The sequence below is a fragment of the Carcharodon carcharias genome, chromosome 22 (assembly GCF_017639515.1).
Source record: "Carcharodon carcharias isolate sCarCar2 chromosome 22, sCarCar2.pri, whole genome shotgun sequence".
Taxonomy (NCBI): Eukaryota; Metazoa; Chordata; class Chondrichthyes; order Lamniformes; family Lamnidae; genus Carcharodon; species Carcharodon carcharias.
In genome coordinates, this window is record NC_054488.1 from 54,101,236 (window position 1) to 54,125,693 (window position 24,458).

Consider the following 24,458-nt stretch of genomic DNA (forward strand, 5'->3'; position numbering starts at 1 on the left):
TTGGCATTGAGCCCTTTCTCCAGTTGTCACGTATTTACTGATTCATTAGAGCGTTACGCAGATTTCTACTTTATTTTAGTCAAAATTGTGCATTTTATTGAGCTTTAATGTGCATGTTTCTCATAGTTGTCAGTCAAAATTCAACTCCTCAAAGGAATGGCGGGCACCCAGTGAATCTAATTATTTTATTTCTCCAGCCCCATGTTGTGCTCTGCTCCCTGTCCTGTGCAGTAGACGAGTGTTCCTAAATGGAGAAAAGCTAAAAGGAGCAAAACTTGCCTCTGCTTGATGGATAAGTAAAGAAACCCACTCTGAGGAAAACTCCCCCAAGTATTTAAGTGGCAAACTTGATTTGAGGGGCAAACGAAGAGTTTGGAAATCCAGTCAACGAGTGAGATGTGAACAGAGACAATGAAAAGGGGTAGAGACAAAGAGAGAAAGCCAGGGAAATTCCTCGATGTACATGAACAGAGCAAACTCAAAAGTTGCTTTATTCAGGGCATTTTTGGAAGTGGAAAGTATTGTAGCCCAAAAAAGGTGCAGTTTGGCTTGCAATTGGTCTCACTCTTGCTATCCTCATTCCTTTTCATTTCTTAAGTAGGAATATGCACCACAAGTGCTCAGCAAGAAACTTTAATGCTGTTTGTGGGGAGGTTCAGAGTGATTGAAGTTGGTGGGATTTCGAGTTGGAGGAACGCGGTACGGTTTGTCCCTGGCAGCTCTCCGTCCCGTCCCGGGTGTGGTTACCGTGGTGACGGTGCGGCCTGGGCCCGAGGCGCCGGCAGTCCGTGAATTGCTGCGGCTCCCTCCGGGTGGGTATGCGGCCGGGGTCGAGTCCGAAGCAGCGCAAATGGGGAACTTATTCGGCCGGAAGAAGCGGTCCCGAGTGACCGACCAGGATCGCGCCGTCCTGGTGAGTGAGAGCGGGGCCGGGGGGTGGAGCCGCCGCTTCCCCGGGGCCCCGGGGATGGAGCCGCCGCTTCCCCGGGGCCCGGCCCGGGCCGGGCGGGGCGGGGCGGGGCGGGGGCAGATGGAGCCGCCGCTTCCCCGGGGCCCGGACCGGGGGGGGGGGGAATGGAGCCGCCGCTTCCCCGGGGATGGAGCCGGGGTGGGGGCCGGAGGATGGAGCCGGGGTGGGTGGGTGGCTGGGGGCCGGGGGATGGAGCCGGGGTGGGGGCCGGGGGATGGAGCCGGGGTGGGTGGGTGGCTGGGGGCCGGGGGATGGAGCCGGGGTGGGGGCCGGGGGATGGAGCCGGGGTGGGGGCCGGGGGATGGAGCCGGGGTGGGTGGATGGGTGGGGGCCGGGGGATGGAGCCGGGGTGGGGGCCGGGGGATGGAGCCGGGGTGGGTGGATGGGTGGGGGCCGGGGGATGGAGCCGGGGTGGGTGGGTGGGTGGGGGCCGGGGGATGGAGCCGGGGTGGGTGGATGGGTGGGGGCCGGGGGATGGAGCCGGGGTGGGGGCCGGGGGATGGAGCCGGGGTGGGTGGGGGCCGGGGGATGGAGCCGGGGTGGGTGGGGGCCGGGGGATGGAGCCGGGGTGGGTGGGGGCCGGGGGATGGAGCCGGGGTGGGTGGGGGCCGGGGGATGGAGCCGGGGGATGGAGCCGGGGGATGGAGCCGGGGGATGGAGCCGGGGGGGTGGGGGGATGGAGGCGCCGCTTCCCCGGGGCCCGGGAGCCACTCATCGCCCCCGGGGCCGCATTTCAGACCCCCTGGCGCCTCTGTCTCTGCCCCTTCCCCACGGGTCGATGTTGAGGTACCAGCCGGCTCTCGGTGGGTAACGCCCTCCCCGCTGTGTCTGAAGGCTCTGGGTTCAAATCCCATTCCAGGGATTTGAGTTCACCCCAGGCTGGCAGTCCTGGGGGAGCGCCGCACTGTCAGAGGTGCCGTCTTTCAAATGAGATGTTTACTCGAGTCCATGTCTGCCCTACTCTCGTTGGACGTTACAGATCCCATGGCACCATTTCCAAGAGGAGCAAGTATTCAGGTCCATATTCCTCATCCAAACACCGAGAAAAAAAATGCCCTGATGATCATTGAGTTGCTGCGTGTGAGAGCTTTCTGTGCGTGAATTGGCTGCTGTTTCTTGCTTTGCAACTTTTTTCAGATGTCCAGTGGTCATGGAAGGTGCTATCGAAATGCAAGTCTTTTGTCTTTGGGAGCCAGCCCCAACACTGACATCACACAATTACTCTAAAAGGAAATGGGGAAAGTGAAACCAGAAACTGCCAGTCCAGAAACCTCCTATCACACTTGCAGCTTCAATTAGGGTTGCTAAGTATCCAAGAGTAATCTGCTCTGAGCAAACTGCAGAAAAAAATATTTTGAATGAGTGTGTTTTGGCCAATTTCTTTTACTTATTAAAAATATTAAGTAAAATTGATTGGAAATGATGAAACCCATGTCCAGTTAAAGTTGTCAGCCCTGTCTTTAAATACACGCTTCTGAGATTGTATTTTTTTAATTCTTTCCTAAGTCAATAGTTCCCTTAAGCTGCAGACACTGACCCTGTATTTTTGAGGTAATTGTGCTTTTTATTCCCTTTCATGCATTGATTCAAACAAGTGCAGATGGATAGGGACATATTAGATTTCACATCTCCTCAGATCAGAACTGAATCAAGTTCATTATTCAACACACCTTTATGTTCTTCAATGATCTATTACCTCTTTGCTGCTGTTAAATGACATCTTTGAATGTACCAATATTAAATCAATTAATGTCAATGCAAGATTGGTTCTATGAGGTATAACTACCAGGGCTACAATGAGAAAAAAATATGTAAATGCTAGCAATTTGGAATCCCAACAGAGAATGTTGGTTATTTTACCTGATAAGGGATATATGCTTTCCAGAAGGGGATGCTTCTCACTTAGGCTTACATAACTTGGATTCAAGTTGGTGAAGGTAAGCCTTGGGTCTTACTTAACACAGAGGACTGGTAAATTTGCTGTTGCTTGTCCATTTAAAACCAACTCACTATTAAAGTATTAACTGAGTGGGAAGAATCTAAATCTCCAGATCCCATCAGTCAAACTGCTGAATTATCATCAATAAACGTACCTGGTTCTAGTGCCAATTGTTGTTTCTGTCATAGAGGATTGACTTGGTGTCAGACTTGCATAGACATGTGGGGTAATATTTGCTCTATCAGCATATGAAAACATAGAAAAATAGGTTAAAATTTCAGATATAAATCTTCCAACCCACTCTTCCTGCACCTACCCCTGAAAAATTACTCCCTGGTCACTTGCATTTGCACTTTCAAGCTACCAACTGCTGAGCCTCTGGCCTTCTGTTCACCTCAATACATCTGCAGCTGTTAATCTGCTCTCACAGTTCCTCACCTCCAGCATTTGTAACCCTTGCCCCAAGTAACGTCTTTAATCTTTCCTGTCTGGATTGCTGCCCGTGTTATGTCCCTGCTCTTTTCTTCCAGTCCAAAGGGTGCAGTCGAGTGTATCTAGCATATAATGGGTGTAGCTATCATCACCAAACCCGGCTGGCCATATCAAGCACTATTGGGCCTTGCTGTCCATTGCCAGAATTGGCCACTAGTCCAAGGTCATCCTAGTGAGTAAGATGCTTGGTAATAGAGGTAGATTTAAAGTGTCTTAACCTGAGAGGTTTAGGAAGGGAATATTGCCGAAAAGGGAGACAAGTACCAAAAATGTTTTTAAATGGTCAGAGGTTGAGAAGTGTTGATGTCCAAAGGGAGCTGGGCGACCTTGGCCATGAGTCACTGAAATCTAGCATGCAGATGCAGCAAGCAATTAGGAAGGCAAATGATATGTTGGCTTTCATTACAGGAGGATTTGAGTACAGGACTAAAGATGTCTTGTTGCAGTTGTTTAGAGCTTTGGTGAGACCACACCTGGAGTATTGTGTACAGTTTTGGTTGCCTTACCTAAGGAAGGATATATCTTCCATAGATGGAGTGCAACGAGGGTTCTCCTGACTGATTCCTGGAATGGTGGGATTGTCCTTCAGGGAGATATTGAGGAGACTGGGCCTATATTCTCTAGAGTTTTGAAGAATAAGAGGTGATCTCATTGAAACATACAAAATTCTTGCAGGGCATGATAGATGTAGATAGGATGTTTCCCCCAGCTGGGTCTAGAACCAGGGACAGTACAGTCTCAGAATAAAAGGTAGCTTATTTAGGACTGAGATGGGGTGAAATTTCTTCACTCAGAGGGTGGTAAATCTTTGGAATTCTCCACCTTAGAAGGCTGTGCAGGCTCAGTCATTGAATCTGTTGAAGAATGAGATCGATAGATTTCTAGATAGTAAAGACATCTAGGGATAGGGAGCTGGTGCAGGGAAAATGGCGTTGAGGTAGAAGATCAGCCATGATCTAGTTTAATGGCAGAGCTGGTTTTGGGCTGAATGACCGACTCTTGCTCCTATTTCCTATGTAAATTACCCTGGAAAGGCAAAGAATCTCAAAAATTTGAACACAGGTTAAACAAGCTGTTTCACACAGCTACTATGCAGTAGCTATGAGAATAATATTTTCTACTAACAGGGTTCTACCTATCACACAATTGAGCAACATCGTTAATAGCTACACCTAGTACTAATTTAAGATCAAGAGTTCAAATCTCACAATGGCAAACTATGAAACAATGTAACTTCATCTGAAACAGATGGAAACGTGTTTGTACTCGAAAGAGTTACTACTAATTTAAGATAATCAGTCGATCTTGTAATATGGATCATTTATGCTTTCGAGAAGCAACACATGTTCACGCAGGGACCCATTCTCTGCAAACAAAAGGACTGTGTTCAAACCCTGTGACTTTTTTGAATTAACAGGAAGCTTGGGGAGCCTATAGTTCACCATTGCTTTCTCCGTGGCAATCAGAGTCAACTTGCCAACCAATCAGCATGCTTTTCATCTGTAGTAAAAATTGTTGCGATCGTTTGAAATTTGGCATTCTTGCATTTGTTCTGATGAGTGCAAGATGAAAAGCTTTTTGGCTACATGTCTCTCTTTTCAGCAATGATAAAATTCTGCTCTACCAAGTGACTGTTCAGGAAGTGAATTCCAGAGTTTAGGCCTTGGCAGCTGAAGACACTGCCACCAATGGTGGAGAGATTAAAATGGGGATGTGCAAGAGGCCAGAGGTGGAGTAGTGTTGATATCTCAGGGTTGTGGAGGTGGAGGAGATTACAGAGATAGGGAGGGGTGGTGCCATGGAGGGATTTGAAAACTAGGATAAGAATTTTAAAATCGAGGTGTTGCTTGACTGGGAACCACTGTAGATCAGTGTGCACAGGAATGATGGGTGAATGGGACATGGCACTGGTTAGGATATGACTGGCTTTTGATGACTTCAAGTTCAGATGATAGATCATGGGATGTTGGCCAGCAATGCATTGGGATATTCAAGTTTAGAGGTAACAAAAATGGATGAGCAGAGGTAAGGGTGGAGTTGAATGATGTTATGATGGTGGGAATAGGCAGCTTAGGAGACAGGCTGAGGTCAGGAACTAATTTCTGGGTTGAATATGACACCAGGGCTGTGAATAGCCTAGTATTGTTCAGCCTTGTGCAGTTGCTAGGGAAAAGGATGATGTCATTGACTAGGGAATGGAGTTTGTGGTGAGGACTGAAGACAGTGGCTTTGCTTATCACAATATTTGGTTGAAGCAAATTTCTCATCCAATACTGGATGTCAGTCAAGTTGTGGGACAATTTGAGACAATGTGGGGGTTTGGTGGTGAGAGGTGCTGGTGAGGTAGAGTTGGGTATTGTCAGTAGCAAACATGTGAAAACTCCTGACTTTTTGATGATGTCCTCGTGCTAGCTGACATTATAAATGAATAAAAAAAAAAATATATATATATACTGTGGATGCTGGAAATCCAAAACAAAAACAGAAATACCTGGAAAAACTCAGCAGGTCTGGCAGCATCGGCGGAGAAGAGTACAGTTGACCTTTCGAGTCTTCATGACCCTTCAACAGAACTAAGTAAAATTAGGAAAGGGGTGAAATATAAGCTGGTTTAGGGGGTGGTGGTGGTGGGGGGGTCTTTCTTCTTGAGTACTGTTCTTCCGTCTTTTTAAAACTATCTAAAAACTCTCAACCCTGATGAAAGATCATTGACCTGAAACATTAAGTCTGTTTCCCTCTCTGCAGAAGCTACCTAACTGGCTGAATATTTCCAGCATTTTCTGTTTTTATTTTGAGTTTCCAGCATCTGCAGTATTTTGCATTTGTAACTCTTTACCACTTTTCTTATCCCCTCTACTGCCTCTGTATTCTCAAACTGCTTGCCTGATATCCTGTCCTGGATAAGATGCAATTTTCTATTTGTGCATTTGAAATACCAGTCCTGCTGTCTTCTGCCCTCTTTGAAAACTCCATATTTTTGCCATTGATTTCATCCCCTCCCTGTCACTGGCAGAAGGTGAAGCCATTGCTAGAGACATTGCTGATGATGTATAGGTAAGACTGAAACTAAGACAGGAGGATTGGACTGGAGGAGGTACAAGGGTGAAATGGATCATGTCATAGTCACAGAACAGATCCCATGTCTTTATTATGTAGACTGTTCACAACCTCGACCAATTCAACCCCCAGCTAATCTTCTGACCCTGCATGCTTGCCATCACAACGGCTGTCTAATCCATCTCTAACATAGCCTGCCTCAGTGCCATTGTCCCCTCCATATTTGACTATTCTTATGCTGTCCTGATTGGAATCACATCCGCCATATCATCCCAAACTCAGTTGCTCCTATCATAATCTGAATCAAGATAAAAACAAAATTCTGCAAGAGAGTGCGACTATCTGATTGTTCTTTGAAGGATCTTCTGCAGATTTGGTGAGGCAAATGGCCGCCTCCTTTGCTATACTATTCTGTAATTCCATATCCAGGCCTCTGGCAGCCCTGCTTTTTAGCTGAGTGCTGTATTTACTTTTTCTTTACCATGTGAAGTGATTATGAAGCCTCATCATCCATTCTGTGCGCTATTGTGTTGGTGCCGTCATGTACTGGATAAGTTAATTAATTGTATTTATAGTTCCTGAAATGTTTGTTGTGCTACGCTTTAGGTGTCTGTTCTGCAGGCCTGTAGTGCATCTGTGGCAAAAATTTATTGTTTCCCTGTGTCAGGAGTTTTCCCTTGTATATTGCTATGTGTAAAGGGTTAATACCCAATGTGTAAAGGGTTAATACCCAACATCTCACACAAGTGTTTTTCAACAGAAACACGATCACCTCAGACCAGATACTTCTGCCTGAGTTCTACAAGGTATGCGTTTTTACTGGCAACACAATGCGTTGTCCAAGGTGTTCACTTTGAATCATATTATGTTCAATTACAAATATAAGTTTTCTGTTCAATATTGATGAATGGCTGCTTGGTCTAATGTAACTGAGTTACAGTCATGTACTGCCCTTTGTTTCATGACATTGTATAACTGGTGTCATGTCATTTTGACACTAGCTCCTGTCTGGAATAGTGTGTTTGTTTTGTTTGTGTTTGAGAACTTTTTTGACAATGGTGACACAGGGCCATTTGCTGTAGTCTTCTCTGATGGACAGTTCAGTGGCTGGGGATCTCCAATTACAGATTATCCTTAGACTCTGTTTCAGTTCTGTAGCCAGCAGCTTGAGGCCAGCTCACAGAATAGCTGAGCCAGCTTTCACAAGCTAGCTGTTCCACTGGGAAAGAAGTGAATTTAAATCAAAGCGACCTTGTTTATGGAGAGACAAGAAGTTGTGTCCATTTTATATGCTGAGGTGAGAGAAATATATAGTTCACTGTTGACATATCTTTTTTTATGAAAATAAAGTCACTTGTTAGCTCAGACCATAAGTCTGTCTAATGAGGGTTCATTTTCAGTCTGTTTTCAAACAGAAGAATCACATATTGGTTCATGATCCAATGTAGAGAGTAAGAGCTCTGTTACAATCTCTGGGTTTCATTATAATTTATCCAAATATGGAACAGAAATGGGTACGTGTTGGACTGTAGTGAACCATGATATTGAACATGAGGAAAATATCTCGTGTAAAATTCCCAACATGAGTTTTTCTGTTATTGTTTCGGGTTCAGCTGATCTTTTCAATCTTTGACACAGTGCACATTTTAATGCATTTTTGACTCGGTACAGCATATGAATCTTGCCTTAACTGTATTCTTCACAACAAAAAATCTCAGTCTTAAGACTTCCTGAAGGTGCATGGGAATGAAATGGGTTCAAAATATGAGGAAAGTCTGTCCTGTTTGCAAAACAAGATTGTGATTGTTTCAGAAAGTGACCTCCATTTGGCTTTGTCAACAATTTAAAATGATAGTTCTTCAGCTTATGTCTATCTAGATGCTTGGAACCACAAATCCAAATCAGAGCTGCTCCTCCCCGCATCTTTGAGCATGTTGCACTTGGGAATTCCATTAAAGCAAAAACCTATGTATTCAAAACCATTTTGAAGCACCAAGTCGCAGAATAAAGAGCTGATAAGAATATCACACTCTAGTTCTGTATTTCCTAAGCTGGTTTGACATCGGTAACTTCAGATTGACACAGGGCTAGCACACCTCAGGAAATTTACCAAAAAACTAAACTCATAATCCAACTTGCCCCTCTCTTTCTCGGGCAGCTCCACTGTATCCTGAATTTTGGCGGGCTTTGTTTCTAGACAAACAGGCTGGATAGTAAAGGCTGAATCTCCTATCTTTGACTCCCCAATTAAGAGTTAGAGGCCGTTCACGCCACTTTGTGTTTATGGTTTTCACAAAGGTGAAATGGCAATGATTTGTTGGAATTTCTTTGCCGAAGTTGATTGTGTCTTATTTCAGTGTGAATTAAATGGTTTAATGCTTCCATCATTTTCCAGGAGCACGAATGGGACAAAATTACAAGTTGGTTTGTTCTAATTTTTACTGATAAAGAATCCAAGAAGTACTGAAAATCATTCCAGCTACACTGTTTCCTCTTTACTGCCCACGGTTTTGAAGTGGCTACTGTTTTGGCTGTATATGTCATGGAAGAGATGTTTAACCTATTGGTTGCTTGTCATACCGGGATTGTTAGACACATAGAAGAGAATGGATTGACTGTAGTAGCAGGATGTTGACCTGCTGGTCATTTTTGAAAAACTAAACTGCACTTATTCTGCCCTCAACAATCCTTTGATTGGTGTGAGGTAGTCTTTGCAATCCATAGCTGTTCAATTGCTACCTTGAAAGAGTTTTTATTGTCCTCCCCACCCTCCAATAAAACTTGCCTAATTGTATGACAGATCCCTGACTGACTGGCATTGGTTTGATAAATTAAGCTTTCTGTGGATTGATGAAAATGAGAAGCTGCCTTTGAAATTTTAAGTTATTCTTTCATGGGATGTGGGCATTGTTGGCAGGGCCAGCACTTGGTGCCCATCCCTAATTGCCCTTGAACTGAGTAGTTTGCTAGGCCATTTCAGAGGGCATTTAAGAGTCAGCCACATTGCTGTGGGTCTGGAGTCACATGTAGGCCAGACCAGGTAAGGATGGCAGATTCCCTTCCCTAAAGGACAATAGTGAGCCAGATGGGTTTTAATGACACTCGATAGTTATCATGGTCACCATTTCTGAGATTAGCTTTATATTCCATATTTTATTAATTGAATTTAAATTTCACCAGCTGCCATGGTGGGATTTCAACTTATGTCCCAAGAGCATTAGCCTGGGGCTACTGAATCTGGTTATTGGTCTGGTTTACTAGTTCAATGACATTACTACTATGCCACCATCTCCCCATAAAAGCATATTAATGCCATGTTGGTGGAAGCAGAACTGATTATTGTGAAGCGTGTTGTGGGCAAGGACTATAATGGTTGGTAAATATATTCCAGTTGCTGTGAAACTGAAATTTAATGCTGCCATTTGAGTCTTGTGATCAGTTATTAAAGTACAGGATGATTATATAGTAGTCCCCAGTCATTACTGATCAGTTACTAAACTTGTGTTCATTGTGCCACAGTTGTTCATTTTTCATTCGTGACATTGTGCATCTATAATGTGAAAATTCTGACCACCAACACCTGTCATATCCACAGGGGAGCCAGAACCGGCGATGATGGAACAAATCCAATGCTGACCAGCGGAGGGACTTGTAGATTTGACTTCCCACCCATGTCAAGTTCCTCGTCTTTGGGGAGTAGGGAAAATGTTGGGCAACTCCCCACTCTAACCATGCGTTTACCTCTGGCACTGATGACAGTGCCAGTGAACTGCTGGACCCATAGAACTGTGTGCAATAATAAAATCACCCGCCTGTTTAGGAAAGATATGTGTGCATGCCTGGACATGTACTAGCGCAGAACCCTCTCCCAGCAGTTGGAAAGCTAAATATTTACAGAGCTCTTAAATAAGTTGAAGACATACACTCTAAGCTAGGTTTGGTGTCACACTGGATTAACATTCCATGCAATTTCAGACAGAGTTTCTTGCCACTTTGTTTTGCAGTCAGGTCATGCCTGAGCTTTGCAGAAATTAATTTATTCAAGTGCACCATCTGGTCCTGATTGAAATTAAGGTGATTTTTCCTGACTAAAGCAGTTGTTCAAAAGTGGGGATCAACTTCATCTCCTTCCACTCACTACTTGCGTCTCTTCTAGTTTAATGCCATATTAAAAAGAGCAACGTTGTAACTCTTTTGAGCACAAACACATTTCCATCTGTTCCTATTCAGATGAAGTTACATGTTTGCCATTGTGAGATTTGAACTCTTGATCCTAGGGTTACAAACCCAGTACCATAACCACTTGGCTATTTAGGCCAAGCAAATCAGAAATAATGGAGCAACGTTGTATTCACATAGCACCTTTGACAACCTCAGGAGGCCCCAGGGTGCTTTACAACCAATTAAATACTTTGTAATTTGCAGTGACTGTCGTAACGTAGCAAATCTAACAACCAATTTGTGCACAACAAGCTCCAAATGACCAGATGATCTGCTTTCAGCATTAGTTAAGATTTATATGCTTAAAGCATTGCTTTCTATTGTTTACAATTTATTTTGTTTAGCTTTTTCTATTAGATGTGATATTCTAAATGTATTGAAATTAAGTTTTGAAACACTGTTCATGTTTTATGCTACGTGTTGTGAAGAAATCCAATTTAAACTGTGTGTTTGTATTTTCTCACCACTGGGGGATGCCATTGCTTCATTTCACCAATTTACATAACGTTCAAAATACCTTGCTATGGGTGGTTGATATTCTGTAATTGTGCAGTATAACATTTAGCTGAATTTTAGCTCTTTTTATTCTTGGTGAACCCATTTCTGTCAATGAATTATAAAGTATTATAAATGCATATGAGGCAAAGACTATTTTGTCAAAACTGATCTGAAAATTCTAATATTCAGTATGTCACCTCAGTTATACTTTAAATATTCAGTTTGTTTTTACTTATGGGATTTTTTTTGAACGGATGATGCATCCAAAGTGGTTCAGACTGGTAGATAAGCGAACCAGCTTCCTTCCATAAGTGAAGGAGACTGCATACTTGAGAGTTATACAGGTACTCTTATCCATGGGATCGTTCTATTCAATATCTGTGCAGTATTCGCACAATTTGTGCGAATTTTCATGTTGCTTTGTGTCAGAGTTGGCTCAATAATAGCACACTTCATCCAGGTCAAAAGGTTGTGGGTTCAAGTGTCAACCTAGAGACTTGAGCATATAATCCAGGCTGGCACTTGCAGTACAGAGGGAGTGCTGCATTGCCAGAGGTGCCATCATCCAGAAGAACTCATTAAGCTGAGGTTCTTCTTCCCTATACAAGGGGATATAAAATATTTGGAGAGCAAAGGAACTCTAGTGTCCTCCTACCTACATCACATAAATGGTCTGTTATCATATTGCTATTTGTGGGACCTTGCTGCATTCAAATTGATACAATGTTTACATTGCAATAGTGACTTCACTTCAAAAGTGATTAAAGGGGAAATGTCCTCCCAGCATCTACCCTGTTAAGCCTTTTAAGAATGTTTATATGTTTCAGTGAGATCACCTCTTATTTTTCTAAACTTTTGGTAAAATAGGCCTAGTTTACTCGATCGCTCCTTGTAAGACAATCCCCTCATCTCATGAATCAGTCTAGTGAACCTTTGTTACACTCTCTCAAAGACGAGGAGAAACTGTACACAGTATTCCAAGGCCCTGTACAATTGCGGTAAGACTTCTTTGTTCTTATCCTTCAAAACCTTTGAAATAAAGGCCAACATTTCCTTTCATAATTGCTCATTGCAATCGTTAACTTTTTGTAGTTCACGTACAAGGACACCCAAGTGCCCCTGAATACCTTCGTTTTCTAGTCTCTTGTCCTTTAAAAAAAAATCCTGTTTTTCTATTTTTCTACCAAATTTTGCACTTGCCCACAGTATAAATCATTTTCTACCTCCTTGCCCAACCACTCACCTGATCTATATCCTTTTGCAGTCTCTTTGTGTCCTCCTTGCAGCTTAATTTCTGTCCAACTTCATATTGTCAACAAAGTTGGATACACTTGGTTCCTTCATTTAAACCATTGACATAGATTGTAAATAGTTGAGGTCCCAGCACTGAACCTGAAAATGACCTGTTTATTATTACTGTTTTCTGTCCATTAACCAATCCTCAATCCATGCTAATACGTTACTCCCAATCCTGTGAGCCCCAATCTTGTGTCATAACTTCTTATGTGGCACTTGGATTTTGAAAATCCAGAATGATCAGATATGCCAGCTTTTGTAAATTCATCATGAGACACACCATTTCTGAGCAATGCTCATGATTTTGTACTGGGACTCATCTCTCAATTTTGCAAGTTGCCAGTCTGCTACTGCAGTGGTTCACACACTGGGGTCTAGGACTCCTGGGAGTGGATGGGGTGGTGTGTGGATGGAGTGGTGGAATGTGATATTTTTTCTTGTGGTTGAATTAAGATGGCTTCCTTTACCTTTCTCAACCTTGTGAACAAAAGTTTATCATTCCAGTTGATTACTTCAAACGCTGCTTTTATTTAAGAAATAGGGGAATATCTAAAATCCAAATAAAATAAACACAAAATGCTGTATTAAGTAAACTGTATTGGGTGTTCCAACCCCTTTCTAAATTGGTTGGTGAAATGTTGATTTAATTTTTAAAAAATTGTACTTAATTCTTTCCATTTTATTTCTCCAGCAACTAAAGCAGCAACGTGATAAGTTGAAGCAGTTCCAGAAGAAGATTGCTATTCAACTTGAAAAGGAGCGTGAACTAGCTCGACAGCTGCTTCGTGGTGGCAAAAAAGAGTGGGTATCATAGGATTAGACTAAGTATTTTGTAAACCTGTGAAACTTACTGACTTGTTAAAATTCAACAATTAATTGTAGTATTCTACACCAGTCCATATTGATCTTCCACTGTTTAGTAGCTTAAGTGTGTAGGAAAAAATGCTGTGATATTGGGAACTTGGGAATGTAAATGCTGAATGTCTGGCCCTTTCTAAGTTTGATGATTCTTTTACAAAAAATCAAATCCCTTTTCCTTCACAATGTAGGAACATGAGTAGGCCATTCAGCCCCTTAAACATGTTCTTTATTCAAATGAATTATGGCTGATCTGTATCTAATTCTATCTATCTGCCTTGGTTCCATAACCTTTGATACACTTGCCCAAAAAATAGTATCAATCTCCATTTTGAAATTTTAATTGATCTAGCCTCAGCAGTTCTTTGGAGGACAGTGGTCCAGATTTCCACTGCTTCTTATGTGAAGAAGAGCTTTCGGACACCATGCCTGAAAAACCTGGCTTTAGTTTTAATGTTATGCTCCCTTGTTTTGGCTCTCCCATCAAACCCTTAAATCATCTTAAACATTTCAGTTAGATCACTCCTTGATCTATGTTTTAGGGAGTACAAGCCTAGTCTATGCAATAAAAACAGAAAATGCTGAAAATACACAGCAGGTCAGGCAGCATCTTGAGAAAGAAGCAGAGTTAATGTTTCAGGTTAGTGATCATTCATCAGAACTGTCAAATTATGTTTCTCTCTCCCCAGATGCTGCCTGACCAGCTGAGTGAGTCCAGCATTTATTGAGTTTATTTCAGATTTCGTGCATCTGCATCTTACTTTTGCCCTAATCTGTACACTGTCCTCATAATTTAATCCTTTTTAGCCCTGGGCTCACTCTGGTGAATTTGCGCAGCTCCCACTTCAAGGCCCAGTTGCTGTTCCTAAGGCGTTTTACCCGAAATGGAACACAGTGCTACAGACGGAGTCTAACCAGAGCTCTGTACAGCTATAATATAGCATTCACCCCTTTGTATTCCAGCCTGCTTAAGATAAAGCTGACATTCCATTAGCCCTTCAACTCACTTTTGTACCTGTCCACTATCTTTCAGTGACTTCTGTATGTAGACTACTAAACCTCTCAGCTCTTCCACAGTTCCTAGCTTCTCACCATTTAGGAAATACACCTGATCTATCATTTTAGATTAAAAGTGATGTACTTATATTTCGCCACATTGAGGTCCATCCCACTCACGGTCCCTTTGCAACTTTTCGCTGCCATCTAGACCATTCACTGTGCCATCTAATTTACTGTTGTTTGCAAACTTGGATATGTGGCTCTCTATTCCTTTATCCATGTAATTTATATAAGTACAACGAAAAGCTTTGGTCCTGGTACAGGTCCCTGAGGACACTACTAGTCACATCCACCAAATTTGAGTACATAACTCTGCTCTCTGTCTCCTACCTCCTAACCAATTCCCCATCAAAGCCAATAGTTGCCTCTAATTTGATACACACTCATTTTTGTTAGCAGTCTCTTTTTTTATGTGGAGCCTTGTTTGAATGCCTTCTGCGAGTCCATATAAATAACATCCATTGACAATCCCTTATATATCCTTTTAGATATCCCCTCAAAAAATTCAACTAAGTTTATTAGATGTGACGTACTCTTTTAGAAATGTATGGTGACTCTCTGAACAGTTCAGATTTTTCCAAACACTCAGTCATCATGTGTCTCTCATCTCATCTCTGCAGATTTAAAGCCACTAAGATAGTTGGTGAGGAAGCAGGATTCAATATATTTGCTGTCTAAATTCTCAAAGATAAGCACAGACAAGGAAGCTCAGTTGGATTATCTGGGTCAGCCTCTGTTAAATGCATTTAAACTATCAGAGTTAGCAGATATGGGTTACTCAGAATATTTAATCCCTGATTTCAGCCTGAACAGGTTACTACAATGGTTACAATATCTTTGTGTATTCTTCTCACATAGATTTGAAGATTTTTGTTTTAGTTATATTTGATCCCTTGATGGATTTTCATTAGAGGTAGCTGATAAGACAGATGGTCAGTATACTGGGAGGGAAGGACCGTGACAAACTTTTGCTCTCGTATGCTCATGTAGAATCATAGAAGATAAACTGGCACCAACTCAACAAGTTTTTAAGATCTGAATGTCACTCGCTTAAGACTCCCTTTGTTCTTCAGGAAAGCCAAATTTTTGCTCAAGAAGAAACGATATCAGGAGCAACTTCTTGATAAAACTGAAGTTCAGATTAGCAACCTTGAGAAAATGGTAAGGAAATGTTTTCAGTTCTGGATAATGTGGATAACAAATGTGTCGGATTGTGAAAGGAAAGATTATCTGTTGTTATGATCTTGATTTAAGTGCACGCACCCTAATTTGAGCTTACTGGGAATGTAGGATTACCTTGCTGGGCAAATTCTCCTGAGCTTCACTACAGAAATTCTTTCCCTTGCCTTAGCATTTTCCCAAGCCTTGCTCAATCCTTCCTCTTTCTTTTGCTCTGATCCTTCTTCCTCACCATTTTTTCCACTTCCCACTGTTCCACATTTTCTCCTCTACTCCTACTCCATGCCTCTGTCATCCCTACCTCCCTTTTCCTTATGTTTAACCCCTGGTTTTCTCCTCAGCCTCTCTTTACCCCATTTAAGTTCTCCTCACTCCAATTAATTATTTAGGCAAGATTACTTAAAACAAAACCTACTGGGTAGGACGAAACTGAATTGTGCCATGCATTGTATACTGGTCCTCTTTTATTAAAAAAAAGTGGTTTAAAATCTACCCCAGAATGCGTTTGAGAGGCTTCTGAGTAAGTTCCTTGTGTAAAATGCATTTGAATAGACTCACTCCAACTCCTAGTCAGCACTGGTGCAAAATACAAACATCCCTAATTTGCCACTCACTCAGAATTGCTACAGTGTAAAATGGAAATGTAGCGAGAGATGTTTTTTGGGGTTGGTGTGAAGCACTTTGTTAGGCAAAGTGTAGAGAGCTTTACTGTGCATCCAAATGGTACACCCAGTTTGGGAATTTCAATGCTTACAATAAATACTGAGTGTTGGAATTGGCAAATTGTCACACAGCAGTAATATTCCTCATAATGAGTACACAGAAAGGGAAAAGGTTGCTTTTTGGTATGTTGTTGAATTAAGTTGACTTAGGTTGTCTAATTATGACTAAGTAGCCAAGAATGTTTCACAATTTTATAATAGCAAGCTGCTATCCCCTGCTCACTTAATTTCTGTCTCCTTACAGCCTCTTCTTCCCCTTTCCTAGTACAAGCCTTGCTGTAACAAATAAAACCTGTCTCTCTCTTGAAGTGTGAAAGTAATACGTTTACTTTATTCTTGTTTGTTTTTAAAGGTTCAGGATATTGAATTTGCTCAAATAGAAATGAAAGTTATTGAAGGACTAAAAATTGGAAATGATTGTCTTCAAAAAATGCATGAGGTATGTATCCGTGAAAAGTAGAAACTATTTATAGAATTGGTGAAACCTCCTACCTTTTAAATTTTCTTCTATTCATTCTTGGATGGGAGCATTGCTGGTAATGCCTGCATTTATTGGCAGTCCCTTGATTGCCCTAGGGAAGATGGTGTTGAGCTGCTTTCTTGAACCGCTGCTGTCCATGTGTAGTAAGAAAACCCATTGGTACACCAACAGTTCCATCTGTAGCAGTTTGATACGACCCTCACTGGTTTGCTACACATTTCAGAGAGCAATTAAGAGTTAACCACATTGCTGTGAATTTGGAGTCATATGTAGACCAGACCGGTTAAGGTTGGCAGATTTTGTCTCCTGATGGATATTAGTGTGTCACATGGGCTTTTGATGACAATCTGGTAGTTTTATGATCACAATTAATGAGTCTAGCAATTTTATTCCAGATTAATGAATTAATTAAATTTAAATTCCCCAGCTCAGAGCAAACAAAAGCATTTTCTCTTTTGAAATGAATGATCTTGCAGTAATTTTTTTAAACTAGAATTCTCAATTAAATGGAGTTCTGGGTTTGGGTCTGTTGGGTCTACTTTTAGATTGGAGACATCGCACTTGCCGGTAGTTGCTATCAGGAGCCTGTCCTTGCTCCGGTCTCAGCTTCCCACTGCTCTGCAGCACCATCTCCCCTCAGTGCTGCTCACTCAGTTCGTGTGCTCCCGCACCTCTCACGAGACCTCAACGCCTACATGATCACCCTGGACCTTTCTGGATGAAAATGCAGAACACACCTTGCACCTTAGTTAACTGGCTTATTTGATTAACTGGCACCTCCCATTTCCGGAGCACATCAGATAACAGTGATTTCTTTTTTTTCCCCTGTATAATGTCCGTGTTCTTAAATTAGTGTGGTAGCACTGAAGAAACTTTTTTCTTTTAGATCATGTCTATTGAAGAAGTAGAAAGAATAATGGATGAGACCCAGGAAGCTGTTGAATACCAGCGGGTGAGTGATATGATACACAGCTACAATTTTACACATGCCTACAAATGTAGGATTAAAACAAGAAAAATGAAAGATTGTCCAATGTGTTCTAAACAATATGTTATAACAATATGTTCTGTTATTTCAGCAAATTGATGAAATTTTATCTGGGGGTATATCTCAAGAAGATGAGGAGGCCATTCTGGCTGAACTAGATGTTATAACTCAGGTGAGGATATGAATTCATCTATTTACTCAACAGTTAACACCTAAAGTTTACCAGCCCCTTAATACACAACCCGCTCTCCTACGTTGTTACTCTGACCATCTAAGTTGGATCACACACCTGTAGCCAAATACAGAAATCTGGAAATTGTTACTCAAATTGCCCTGTTCCTCCCCAAGCTACGCTCCGATACTTTCCAAAAAGACTTGGCACTGAAATCCATGTTAGGATGTTAAGTTGCAGTATTGCTCACTAAACACACCATAAAAATTTAAGACTAGCACAATCAGGTGTAAGTGAAGTTTTAGTGCCACGATAAGTATTAGTTGCTGCCAAACAATATCCCTGGCATTGAAAATTTAATTTACAATTGAGGAATCTCATTCCTTCAAAATGTATTGTTGGGGATTTAAATATTTTCTTTTACTTCCTTATCTCTATTAATCCCATCTTTGTTCCTTTCACTTTATTTCACTTTCTGTGCATAATTTTACGATGAATGGTTGAAAAGATGTATTGGGAAGGATTCTTTCTGCAGGCCTAGGGATCCTAATGACAGTGTTAAATGGGGGAGGGTGAATGGGGGAGCAGAAGCCAGCATTGTGTGGGGAACAGTCACCCAACCGTGATTTTTTTTTTACCCCCTAAATTGGCCAATTAATGACCAGAGGCTAGACTTGCCCGTCTAGGCTCTCGAAGATTGATGGCCAATAGGAGACCCTACAGCAGGTTGCCTTTGTGAGATCAAGACCCAGGATGCAGGCCCACGGTGGCACCTTCTTTTCACCCTTTTTAACTTGTCCTTAGCAATCAGGCCACTGTTGTGGAGAGGTAAACCCTCTACAGGGAAGCCAGTGGCTGAGTTGGTCAGGCAGGCAGGAAGGGCCTCAAAGCCCAGAAAATTCAACCAGCCTCTGACAGTGGGCCTTTAAACACCCTTAATTGGCTATCCGTCCCTTCTGTGCGGGTAGCCCTGCTAACCCTAAGCCACCTCTAGGATAATAGCCAGGAGGCAAGGTGGTGCAGGGAAATCAGTAAGTTAACTGGAAATACCACACCTGCTCGCCCCTATTGGTGTTGAAAAATTCAGCTCATGGTTGGTTACTTGCCCTGCGCACATATGCTACACATCACCTCTTGACAGTGCCGCGCTATATTAGATGACCAGTGATAACAAGGTGCTGCTCAAAATCTTGCCAGAAGTCTATGGTCAGTGGAAAGTGGAGTGAGCAGCAAGTGCTGTTCCTTCACTGCTGACCACTTTAGGTTTCTCGCAATTTTCTTATCTATATTTGTGTTCCTCCAATTGTGAATTATTGTTTTGTAGCCTGGGTACGTAATCGTATGAAAGCTTTTGCAGGAAGTACATATTTTCTGATACCTGCATAGGCATTAGTTACTAATGGAAAAGTCATCTTTTAACCTTTCAGGAAGAAATTGAATTACCAGAAGTTCCTACAGAGCCGCTACCGACCATATCTGCAAGGGAGAAAGGTACACAAGCGATTTATAATTTATTAGCTAAATTCAGTTTTGTAGGAAGTCTTTAAACATAAAGAGCTTGTCCACTTTGTTTTGGATATTTTAACTGGCATAATTTTCCTTAGTGACATAATTTTCACTTATAGTACTCCATTTGAAAAATGAATGAACAGTGAATGGTGGGTAGCATATCTGTGAATTTTTGATGTGCATGGTCAGTGGGTGAAACTTGTGATTGGTGGTTGAAACTCCCTGCCAGTAGCACGAGCTCAGGAAAGGACTCTCAGGATCTTGTGTATATTTTTTTTCTTTTTTCTAGGTTTTGTGGTGTATTCTGAAAGAAAGCTGATGTAGCTCCACTTTACCTCTAACGGTTCTTATATATTTATTGTGGATGTGAATGTAGTTAAAGGAGGGAGTGTTTTTTCCTCTTCTTTCAATTGTTGTATCTAAATTCTAATGGTTCATAATTTGTTGTCAAAATGATGTTGCTCTGTTATTTATGCCTAAATGGTACAGCAACTTCAGGCAAAGGACAGATGTGTCGTTTAACACCAATATGTAATATTGGTGGTCAAGTTGCCCTACCGTTTAGTTTGGCAAAATTGGTACCTCGTTGTCTGCCTCACTGTTGAAATGCATTAGATTATGATATTTATGTGGTAGATAGAAACTCGACCTCATCACAGAGTGAAATTCTGTCCATTTTAGTCTAAATGCCCTTTTAACAATGTGATTGCTGTTAATCAGAGTCAATCACCCTCTCTGGCACTGAAAATTAACTTTTACAAGTGTAAAATCTCTACTTCAGATTTAAATTGTTGTAAATGTTTATTTCTCCTTCTTTAAATTCAATTTGTCTTTCCTTCTCTTTCTGTACCTGATTTGATATTGAATTTAGCCATTTAATTTAACACTTGCTTCCCTGTTCTTGAGCTGTTAATTTCACAATCCAGTTGGTTAAGGAGATGGACGGTTGTTTGTCATGTTCACTCAGATCCCAGGTTTACCTAATTGTGACATAATCAGCTCTTCTTTTCAGCAGCTTGTCACGCAAATAATATAGAAATCTAAACATGATGAGCAAGTTAAATACCCTGCCACAGCAAATTATAGCCCAATATTTAGCTGAGATATCACTCATTGTAGTGAGGACCAGTTATCTTTGGAGTCACTTGGATGAGCTCAATGTCCTTTTTCGAAAGATTTACTTCTGGATGCCAGTGCAAATCACCCCAGCTTTTGAATATGAGCAAATGTAATAATTGATTAGGATCCGAGGACCAGTGGGGAACCATACATAACATCTTTTCAAGTAGATTTAGGAGCTGAAGCCTGCTTATCTTCTGTCCACGGTTTTGTGTAAGATCTATTTGAGTCTGCTTGTTTTTGATAGGATTTAAAAGAAGCAAGATATATTATTATAAGCCTACCAGCAACGTGTTGGTAGATGGAGTTTTTCCAACTTCTTTTTAAAACATAGAAAAATGAGTAAAATGATGGATTTGTATGACAGATATTCGTAAATGAGAGACAACAAAAACAAAATAGATATAAATTATACAGAAGTGACGGTTGTTGAAGTGAAACACGACTTTATACTGCGCTTGCGGTTGGATGTTAACTTTTGAGCATGTTCTTTTTCACAAGTGCTCAATGAATCTTGCATGTTCAGACATCGCTTACCTGTTTAAAATGATAAATTGACATCATTGAATGTTTAAAATATTTATTTTGTTTAATTCCACTGTACAAAAACATGTGGTGCTCTACCAAGCAATATTTTGAACACTTGGATTTAATTAATTGGGTAGCTGGGATGGGGAGTAGGAAATGGTACACTGATAAAGGATGTTCTTGGGTTTGGAGCATGGCAGATTGGGACAGTGTGGAGGGAGCTGTTCCCTAGTTCTGAACTAGGAGCGGTTGATGCTGACATTGGATTTCAACATTCAGGTACAGTTTAGTTTGTGTCTTGTGTGGATTTTAAAAGTTATATTCTTTCAAGCAAATTCAGATGGGGAATTAACTTTTTTCTTTTTCTTAAACAGGAAAAGAACCAGTTAAAAACACAGCAAAACAAGAGATGGTGGCAGCATCATAACTGAAATTCGGACTTTCAGTGACATTGTCGTATATAATTTCTCTTCAGTATGTTTTATAGGGTTGATCATGATTCACCACCCGTTTTGAGGGTTGAGAAATTCAGACTCTACAGGCATATCAGGAGAACCTTTACTCTTTCATGACATTATTTACTTTTTTAAAATGAAAATTCCATCTTGACTTTTTTTTAATGTAGTTTTTACTTTTAAAAAGTCCAAAAACTGAGCCGTGCTGCAGAATCCTAAAGCCAGTGTTTCCTTAATATTCCTATATGAGACGTATTCTCAATCAAGCTAACGTACACATTTCAGGATCTGTTTAGTCCTAAAATTTGAAATAGTTTCCAGATAAGTCTGCACTGACCCAGTAATATAATAGTGGATAAATATGACAAGATGCATTTATATCTGTAAACTTTCAACTTTTCTTATACTATTTAAGTAAGATTCTAGGCAGTACAGCATTGAAGGGAATGCAATCACTAAGGGAATGAATAGCCAGGTGTGTAAAAAGTCCCCATAGATATAGAACATTTGGCACTGTGATGGGATACTCATTGTAAATGTATTCTGTTCTTTTAACAAATTCTCTGACATGAAACATTAAAAAATTTGAACTGTATTTAAAAAGGCTTATACCGAAGATTTTTAATTTATAGGGCTAAAAGCAGTATTATAAAATCTTTATTATATTTGTAACGTCCACATAAATAAGAGCCTCAAATGAACTCTGTAACACTGTGCGATGGAATTCTGCGGGCAGTGCTTTGGGCTAAGCATCATTGCTAAATTTGTAAATGGATAGAGTTGAGCATCATTGCTAAATTTGTAAATGGATAGAATTGAAATAATGGTTACAAAATGGAATGTAATAAGTTGATCAAGGTTTCACCTGGTTCCATTATAGTTATCCAAATTATTTTAAAAAAAAGTTTGGAACTACTTTGTAATGCCACTGGGTACTTGTAAAATCTCTTGCTGTGTGATGCTGAATTTGAAATGGAAGGTTTGGGCTTTGTAAGTAAAGATTGAAAATGATTTTTGAGCTGCTAATCAAACTTTCATTGTTCTGTTTTATAATCATGTTACAAATATGTTATTTAATTGCAGCTTGATTTCCTTAGACACCAAACAGAATAGTTTTGTACCACAAGGTTAAATTACATGTTTCTTGTCTTGTACTTGTATCCTTTGGTCACCTTATACTAGGTTCTGTTTGCATGTAGTGAAGATCTGTTCAACATGGAACTATTCTGTTAAAGCCACCTCCAGAACATTATGAAAACTCAGTCACCCTGAGTGGATACACATTTTTGTCGTAAATCCTACTGTGCACAACCATAGTTATTGAGAAATGTTTTATTATAAAAAAAGTTTTTTTTTACGTATTGCAAGGTGGTGAGAGAAGAATGGTGGTTGGTCCTTACACTAACAACCTTGTACAAGTGAAAGGCCAGGCGATATGATTGAGATTCTTAATCATGCCTGTGCCATGAGGGTGGTGCTGAATAGAGGCCAAGCATTTCGCCACAGGGAAGAAAACGTGAGGGCAAATCACCCAACTGTTGTTGAAAGCAGTTCAAGACCAGCATTGGCAAAGTGTTTGGGTGTACTGTGTGTGTGTATGCGTGTGTGTGTGTGTGTGAGTGTGTCTGGTGCATGCAGGGAGTAAGAACCTTTTTTTCTGACAAACTCGAATGACAAGTCACAGAAGTGTAAGAAATTACTTGTATATTTATTTTTAATCAGTTGTAGTAGGTACTCTTTTTAAAAGGGGTAAGCTTGCTTTCATACCTAAAATAAAACTTGTTTTCATCATTAAAATTTGAAGATTACAGCTTGATTGAAATTCTTACTTATAGCACATAACCTGATAAACTTTTGTGCATGTATCAAACACTGTACTTGGATACATGAATGTAAGATTTGTGCCCAGAAGTATTTTGCCAAACAAAATCAAAATTTCTGTCAAGGATGATTTAATGGTTGTGGCAATTGCCTTATAATCTTGGTGTTATGACCTTTTTGGTACTGTGCTTTAAAACTTACAAATTCACAGCTTTTTTGACCTCTGTAAAAACAAAAAAATTTCTACAAATTGTATTTGTTATTACAAAGTAGAATAAAAATAACCATAATTTGAATTTTGATGTTTTCTCAATAAATAGAAGTGGGAATGCAATTTTTTTTGTGGAAATGTTGCTTTAGTCTTTTAATACATATGAAACATTTTGAAATTGAAACTATGCTCGTTCATTTAGGGACCGTTGTGTTCAAAGCAACACTTGTGTTACAAATAATTATTGGAGAAGGACAATGTGGAAGTCACTTTCAATTGAAGTACTGAGGGGGGCAAATAAGGCTAACATTTAAAAAAATTATTAGATGTGCTTTAGTTGTGATGTCAATTCTTTGTCTTTTTTTAAAAAAATTGTAAAATTAATTGTGACTAACTATGACTAACCATCTCTGACAATATGATGTGTGTGCATATGTGGGATGAAAGTTTAGAAAATGTTTTAAAGATTACAGGGGTTGATAACGTAATCTGTCCATGAGTCTTCATTTAAATGAAACATGATCACATTGATGACTCAGGAGAAAGGTTGGGATTGATAAAAGGTAATTTAGCCAATCAATGTTTTTTGCCTCTACTATCCCAATTCTTCCTTCATGATATCCTCCAGCTACATTTGAAATGTGCACCTTTTTTCACCTCTAATATCATGGCTGATATTTAGCCAATTGTCACTGATTGAAGAAGCTTTTCCTGGCTTACTTTGAAGTAATTTTGATTTACTTTATTTATAACATTTATCAGTGCTGTTTCAGCTTGCTGATTCCTGTTTCAAATGATTTATTTGTCTCACACAGCTTTTGTTGCCTGTATTTGCTTTTGTTTTTACAGCCTTTGCAATTTAGATCTTGCACGCTCATTTAGA

General features: G+C 40.6%; 1 protein-coding gene across 1 annotated transcript; it reads left to right on the top strand.

Moving 5' to 3' along the window:
• The first annotated feature begins 734 nt into the window (after positions 1–734).
• Positions 735–23,698, top strand: chmp6b (charged multivesicular body protein 6b). Its single transcript, XM_041217431.1, has 8 exons — positions 735–913; positions 13,165–13,274; positions 15,464–15,551; positions 16,644–16,730; positions 17,659–17,724; positions 17,852–17,932; positions 19,360–19,423; positions 21,463–23,698. Exons 1-8 carry the CDS (start codon positions 851–853, stop codon positions 21,513–21,515), a joined length of 612 nt encoding a protein of 203 aa, XP_041073365.1. The 5' UTR covers positions 735–850; the 3' UTR covers positions 21,516–23,698.
• The last annotated feature ends 760 nt before the right edge of the window (positions 23,699–24,458 follow it).